Source organism: Octopus sinensis, unplaced genomic scaffold, assembly GCF_006345805.1.
Source record: "Octopus sinensis unplaced genomic scaffold, ASM634580v1 Contig05261, whole genome shotgun sequence".
In the NCBI taxonomy this organism is placed as follows: Eukaryota; Metazoa; Mollusca; class Cephalopoda; order Octopoda; family Octopodidae; genus Octopus; species Octopus sinensis.
The window spans coordinates 1-9056 of NW_021828162.1; the positions used below are offsets into that span (position 1 = coordinate 1).

At 34.4% G+C, this 9056-nt stretch overlaps 1 protein-coding gene across 1 annotated transcript; it reads left to right on the forward strand.

The window, feature by feature from the left end:
- Positions 1-5383: 5383 nt before the first annotated feature.
- LOC115227615 (frizzled-2-like) lies at positions 5384-7656 on the forward strand. The gene has a single exon (XM_029798388.2). It carries the CDS (start codon positions 5861-5863, stop codon positions 7592-7594), a length of 1734 nt encoding a protein of 577 aa, XP_029654248.1. The 5' UTR covers positions 5384-5860; the 3' UTR covers positions 7595-7656.
- Positions 7657-9056: the final 1400 nt, after the last annotated feature.

A 9056-nucleotide genomic window follows, 5' to 3' on the forward strand; every position in this document is an offset into this window, starting at 1 on the left:
TCATCAACATTATCATCGTCTTAATCATTATCAATAATTTTTCTGGCCTGGGCCCCTGTTTTCCTTGCTATACACTCACGAACCCCCGTCACCAACACCGCGCACACACACACACACACACACACACACACGCCAACGCCCCCCCCTCCCGCTATAACTCCCAGCCCCACCCTTCTACACAACCCCCCCCCATATTCGCCATGAATCATCTCAGTATTATAGTCATTGATCACCGCCGCCACCACCACCACCACCACTACCACCATCATTATTATAATAATCATCATAATAATAATGATTATCATTATTATTACTATTATCATTGTTATTACCATCAGCATCATTGTTAGTTGTTGTACGGCGGTTATCACCGTTCCCCCTCCCCCTCTTTTATTCTTCCGCGATAAATAAATCACTCACACATACACACATATACACACGCACATATACATACATACGCGCACTGACTAACAAACGCACACACACACGTACATAAAACATATTTGAATATCAAATGTATATTTAAAATATATTCTTTTGTGTGTATATAATCATTTTATAATTATCAATCGGTTAATAGATTTCGCAATTAATTTCATATTATTGTCGTTGTTGTTATTGTTATTATTATTATTATTATTATTTATTATTATTATATTATTATTATTATTATTATTATTATTATTAACTAAACCTCGTTATTTATATATTACCTTGCTTGTTCCATCTTATATTATCATCCGTCGTCGCCGTCGTCATCATCATTATTACTATTATTATTATTACTAATTATTATTATTATTTATTATTATTATCATTACTATTATTATTATTATTATTATTATTATTATTATTATTATTATTGCTATTATCATCATTATTGTTATTATTATTATCATTGCTATTATTATTGTTATTCCGCAGAGGTCAACTTTGCCTTTCATTCTTTCGGGGTCGATAAATTAAGTACCAGTGTAATGCGGGGGGAACGTTGTAATCGACTAGACCCTCCCCCCAGCACCACCATCACCAAATTTCAGGCCTTGTGCCTTTAGCAGAAAGCATTATTATTATTATTAATTATTAATTATTATTACTATTATTATTATTAATTATTAATTATTATTACTATTATTATTATTATTATTATTATTATTATTATCATTATTATCATTATTATTATTATTCGTTTTGTGCAATGATTTCGTTTCCTCCTCCCGCCCTTCCTCTTCTACCGTTTCCTGTTTAACTAATCGATATTTCGAACATTAACAACAAAAACAGCTACAAAAACATCACACACATACCTTCCAATTCATACACACACACACAACATATATATATACCTATACACACACACACGCAAATAAATTAGGTTTTTAAGACGGGAAATGTACTAAAACGACGGTGAATAAAGGACACCTCTCTCTCATTCTGTATATGAGTATCTCTATCAATTTATCTTACACACACACACACACACATATATGTATATATATATATATATATAAATGTTTTAAGTACAAAATATAACGACCGCTTCGTACGTCTTAAGGTAAACGTTATGCAACGTTTGCTAACGTTTTAGGGTATCCTAAAGATAATTTTAAGGAGGCAAGACTCGCACATACGCGAACACACAGACTCATACGCGCACACACAGACGCATACGCGCGCGCATAGAAAACTGACTGTGTGTCATTCGAAGCAAATTCTTTTGTGATAGAACTAATATTATTTACTGCAGTTACTAGTGTTTACTACTGCTGTTCCAATTGCATATTTGAAATCGTTATCGTATACAAAATATCGTTCATAAACATAAATACACTACATAATAAACACACAGACACACATATACATATGCATACACGCACACATACAATGATAATAATAATAATAATAGTAATTATTTTTGTTAGTATTATTATTATTATTATTGTTATTATTATTATTAAGGCGGCAAGCTGGCAGAAGCGTTACCGCGCCGGAAAAAAAAGCCTTTAGCAGTATTTCTTTCGACTTGTTTTCGTCCCGAGTTCAAATACCGGCGGAGCTGACTTTGCATTTTATCTTTTGGGGTCGATAAATTAAGTACCAGTTGAATACTGGGTCGTTGTAATCGACCTAACCTCTTCCCCCCGAACTTAGTGTTAAAATTAATATCATTATCATTATTATTATTATTATTTAATTCCGACAGAATATTCAAATTTATGTTCGTTGTGTGTATAAAGATCCTGTGCTACATGTGTATATAAAGCTAGTAAATGTGCCAATGGAAATAGCAGGCCAACTAGGTTATTGCTACATGGCTGTCTGTCTCCCTATTTTCTCCCTTTCGTTCTCTCTCTTTCTCTCCCTTGAAATCCTTTAACAGAGTTCGGTTGCCAAAAAATTCCAAAGAAATATACCTCGGATTACTATTCCTCACACCTGACCATAATTAGATAGATAGGTAGATAGATAGATAGATAGATAGATAGATAGATAGATAAGTAGATAGATAGAGGGATAAGTAGAGAGATAGATAGATAGATAGATAGATAGATAGATAGATAGATAGATAGATAGATAGATAGATAGATAGATAGATAGATAGATATAGTTCTAGATATAGATATGTACAACACACACACACACACGCACATAGCCTTGTATTTGCTTCTCGCTTATCCATCATCTTCTATTTCTAGCTTGTCCCAACCTCCACCATGTCAAGTGACTGGGGAAAAAAAGAGAGTCGCACACGCAGAATTTTTTTTTGGTCCCATTCCTGTTCGTTATCAAGAAACAGAATATTTGAGTAAAAGAACGAGAGTGAGGCAGGCACCATGAACCTCGTTTCTGTGCATGTGTGTGTGTGATGTGTGTATATATATATATATCTATATATATATATCTATATATATGTATGTATATATATATATATATACACACATACAATGTATATATATATATTATATATAATGGAGGCCCCTTTTGCTGCTCCTACCTTTATTACTACTGCTGTTACTACTACTCCCATTGGTGCTACTACCGCTGAATACTCTCATACATACACGTACTTTCAAGCAACATATATATATACCTACAGACACACACACACACACCACACACACACACACACAAAATAGGTGTATGTATGTGTATATATTCGCACGCACACATTTGTTTTTTTGTTTTTTGGGTTTTTTTTCAAATAGAAAATCCATAATTTTTCTTTACTTCCGTTCCGAGAAGACATTTTTCCTCTCCTAATCTCTTTGGATCACAGAATCTTTTAAACATTTCTCATGTTTAAACTATTCCTTATTTTCTTCGGAAAATTTCACCTCTTATCATCATCCTCTCCTCCCATCATCCATCCATCATTGTTATCAAAAGAAAACCTAAGAAATCTCATTAGAACTGGACAAAAAATTTTACATAAAGAAATTCTGTATAAAATTTGGTCGATTAACACATTCCTGATTTTCAAAATCATCCCCTATCCTGATCCCTTTCTTTCCCTTACTACTACTACTACTACTACTACTACTACTACTACTACTGCTGCTGCTGCTGCTGCTACTACTACTGTTGTTGTTGTTGCTGTTGTTGCTTTGTCGTTTCTTTTCATCTCAGGTCTTGTTGTGTAAAGAAATAATAATGATAATATTTTCAACCTTCGCGATTGGTAAAATATATACCGAGGTCGATTTAATCGACACAGTTCCTCCGCTGAAATTGCTGGCCTTGTGCCAGAATTTGAAACCACCATCATTATTATCATCATCATCATCATTATTACTATTATTATTATTGTTATTATTATTATTATTATTAGTATTATTATTATTATTATGATTATTATTATTATAATTATCATCATTATTATTATTATTGTTGTGTAGCAATGGTCCTTTTAAATAAACCCTATTAAGATTCGTTTTCCTTCATATTTTGGGGTCGTTTCTTTCTTCTCCTCTGGGTCTTCCTCGTTAAAGATAGAATTTCATATTTTCCGAAGGTGCCAAAGGCGCCGCCCGCCATTTATATCTTTCCCTACAAAGAAAGAAAAGACACGCGCATGCACAAAAATGGAAAACTAGATTCTTCAAAATATACACACCCACATCTACATACATGCATACATATATGCTCTCTCTTCTCTTTCTCTTTTACTTGTTTCAGTCATTTGGCTGTGGCCATGCTGGAGCACCGCCTTTAGTCGAGCAAATCGTCCCCAGGACTTATTCTTTGTAAGCCTAGTACTTATTCTATCAGTCTCTGTAGCCGAACCGCTAGCTTACGGGGACGTAAACACACCAGCATCGGTTGTCAAGCGATTTTAGGGTGGACAAACACATACATAAACATACACACACACACACACATATATATATACACACACATATATATATATACATATATACGATGGGCTTCTTTCAGTTTCCGTCTACCAAATCCAATCAGAAGGCTCTGGTCGGCTCGTGGCTTTAGTAGAAGACACTTGCCCAAAGTGCCATGTAGTGGGACTGAGCCCAGAACCATGTGGTTCGTAAGCAATCTTCCTACCACACAGCCACTCCCACGCCTACATACATACACATATATATATATAATGTTGTTTCAGTTACAACCCAGTATAAAATAGTGCAACCTATGTACGAGTAAATACGGTACACACCAAATACACACACGCAAGCACTCACAAACACACCACACACACACACACATACACACAAACAAACACCACACACACACATACACACACAAGCACACACAAACACCGCACCACACAAACATACACCATACACGTAGACCATACACATACACAAGCACACACAAACACACCACACCACACAAACATACTCCATACACATACACATGCACACACAAACACACCACACACACACATACACCACACCACACAAACATACACCCACACACCACACACACACACACACTCGTATACACATACACACACGCACCAACACACATGCATATACAGGACAGGCTTCTTCCAGTTTCCGTCTACCAAATCCACTCATAAAGCTTTAGTCGTCCCGAGACTATATTAGAAGTAGATGCCACCTAATGGGACTAAACCCCTAAATCTTGTGATTGAGAGAGAAATAAGGGAAGCTTCTAACAATCAGAAGGTTTTTTAGAAACCTTTATATTTCGGGCAGAGTGGCCCATCTTCAGAAGAATACAGGTCAAAGAAATAACGCTTCAAGCAAAACTACAGCGCTCATTTTACATACATGGTTATACTTGGGAGAGGTTTGATTTACATGAGAATCAGAAATACTAACAAAATTTTAGTAATAATAATAAGAATATTAGTATATTAATAATACTAATAATGCTTTTTTTTCTTCTTTTCTTTCAGTGAAGAACAAACATTTAAAATATCTGAAGGAACCAGGATTTAACAGAAGAGGAATTAACAGAGAAAGGACAAATAATACCCAGCCTCCTATTTTTTTCACGATTGGATTAATATATATTTTGAAGCATATATAATATATATATATATACATTTTACGCGTGTGTATATATATAGATATATATAATATGTGTGTATGTGTATACACATAGAGAGAGAGGTATACCGTTTATCCAGTTCCTTGTGTTACATTTTGAAAATACGCAATCATCACATCACCACCACCTCCACCACCATATTATAATCATAAAACCATTGCAACAAGAACAACAATCACTTCTGTATAAACTTTATTCACTTTTCAAAATATTTTATTTTAATTTTTGTTTTTCTCTCAAATTTTTTTTTGGGATTAACACACAAACAACCCACGTAAAAAAATACATATATTCATAACAACAACAATATTATTAATTTGCAACGATGTTTTACCAAATAGGAAAGAATTTTGTGATTGGTGTTGCGTATGTGTGTAGTTTCTTGCTGTCTCTTCACTACAATGGCGGAATATTATCTGCCGCACAGTCGTTTAGTAGTCGCCGAGCAAATAACCCTCAGGCGTTTCCTACTCACGACAGGTGCGAACCAATAACGATACCTTTATGCAAAGGTATCCAATACAACATGACCATCTTACCTAACATACTGAATCACCAGAAACAGGATGATGCCGGCCTGGAAGTTCACCAATTTTTTCCGCTAGTCAAAGTAGAATGCAGTCCTTACCTGCGATTTTTCCTCTGCTCCATGTACGCGCCAGTATGTACTATGTTAGATCACGCCATCCCACCTTGTCAACAGATGTGTCAACAAGCCCGGGAAGGCTGCGAAAAACTTATGAACAGATTCGGCTTTGAATGGCCCGAATCTCTAAGATGTGAAAAATTTCCCAGATCGGGTTTATGTGTGGGTGAGAACATTACAGACCCTACTCCGTCTCCAGCTACCAAAATGAAAACCTTCCGTCCAACACAAGACCACCACGACACGGATGATGTCTTTTCACCTAACCTAAATTCCTCAGAATACGGATTTCATTGTCCAGTAGAGTTTCGAGTGCCCAAAACCTTAAACTATCGTCTCAAAGTAGGAAACTATTTAGACCGTGACTGTGGGGCTCCTTGCAACGATATGTTTTTCACTCCTGACAAACGAGATTTCGCCCGAATGTGGATTGGTATTTGTTCAGCAATTTGCATGGCATCGACTTTATTTACAGTTCTCACCTTTCTCATAGACATGACCCGATTCCGTTACCCAGAACGTCCCATCATATTCTTATCAGGATGTTACTTCATGGTGGCGCTGGCTTACGTCGTCGGTTTTGCCCTGCGAGACAGCGTGGCTTGCAACAAGCCATTCGATCCACCCAGCCTAAATCTGGCGCCGGAGAAAATGGTTTCTATCATCACACAAGGCACCAAGAAAGAAGGCTGCACCATTCTCTTCATGATGCTCTATTTTTTCAGCATGGCCAGTTCGATTTGGTGGGTTATTCTCACACTCACCTGGTTTCTAGCTGCAGGTATGAAATGGGGCCACGAGGCGATAGAGGCCAATTCTCAGTACTTCCATCTCGCAGCTTGGGCTGTACCGGCAATAAAGACGATAGCCATCCTCGCCATGGGTCAAGTAGATGGAGACGTTCTCAGTGGAGTGTGTTTTACAGGGATATTCGACGTCGATGCATTACGGGGCTTCGTGTTAGCACCCCTCGTTGTATATTTGATAATTGGAACCACATTCTTATTGGCTGGCTTTGTTTCTCTGTTTCGAATACGAACCATTATGAAAAGTGACGGCACTAAAACGGACAAACTCGAAAAATTGATGGTTCGAATCGGCATATTTTCCGTTCTCTATACAGTACCGGCCACTATTGTTATCGCCTGTCTTTTTTACGAACAATCTTTCCGAGACCAGTGGATGGTCTCATGGCACTCACGCGTGTGCGTCACCTATTTTTTCCCGTGCCCCCACACAGGCGACCCTTCGCGTCCTTGGCCGGATTTCACAGTGTTCATGATCAAATATTTAATGACAATTATTGTGGGTATCACATCTGGAGTATGGATATGGACTGGCAAAACTCTAAACTCATGGAAAAGGTTTTATTGCCGATTCTTCGTCCCACGAAACGAATCTGCTGTCGTTTGAAAAACATGATAATAATAATAATAAAAAGGACCACAAGCACACACATAAAAACTAAACATAAAGGAAAAGTAACCAGCTGGAGATTATTACCAAGTACTATTATTACTTTTCTAATGGATCATTACTATTATTATTATTACAATTATTCCTATTGCTAATTGAAAGCTAATTATATATATATGTATCAATACATATATATAATTGTGTTTTTTTCACAAAATCGCAAAAAATGCGTTTTGGAAACAAACAAAAAAAAATTTGGAATCACAAAAATATAAAGAAAACAAAGCAAATAATAATCATCAACATGTTATCAACAATCAAAGCAACGGATATATATGTATAAAATATGATTGTTAATAATAACAATATATATAATAAAACATGCTTTAAAGTTAACTATATATAATAATAATAATAATATATGTATATATATATATATGTATATGTATATATATATATGTGTATATATATATATAATATAAAGGAATCAAACTACAACATACTTTGCACGACAAATCTTTGAAACTATATATATATATATGTGTATATATATGTATATATAATCATTACAACACATAGACAAATCAAAAACAAACCCTCCAAATAATGTATATATATATATGTATGTATATAGGTGCATATATATATATAAACAAAAAGACAAAAGAAACAATACCACAAAAATTATAAACACTGCAGACGATATATATATATATATATATATATGCATGTATGTATATATGTATGTGTGTATATATATATATATATGTATGTATGTATATATATATATATGTATGTTTGGGGTAGTGTATAAGATCTATATATGTGTATATATATATATGTATGTATGTATATATGATGTGGATTATCTTTTGAGGTGAAACTGATAAAGATTACTAGTGTATGAACAAAAACAAAAAAATTAACATGAAGTGGTTGTGTATGGATGAATGAATGCATGCATTGTATGTATGTGTATGCGTGTTATTACGTCCACACACACACACACATGTGTATATATATATATATGTGCATACACGTGTATGTATATATATATATATATATATATATGCATGAACACATGTATGTATGTATATGTATATGTATATTTATATATATGTATATATATAATATGTGGTAGATATGTATATACACGGTTATTTACTGGATCTGTTAACGTATATTTTCGTACTAGATTCCTCTCTAAATTCAAATAGCATACATGTGGGAATCTGGAGAAAAATGTGTGTATATATGTATATATATAATATATATAATGTATATATATATATATATATATATATATATATATATATATATGTATGTATGTATATAGTTATATGTGTGTGTTATATATATATTTATATATATATATGCACACGTACACACACATATATATGTACATGTATACATGTGTCTCTGTCCACATTGATATTTTCTCCACTTCCGTTTTCTGCAT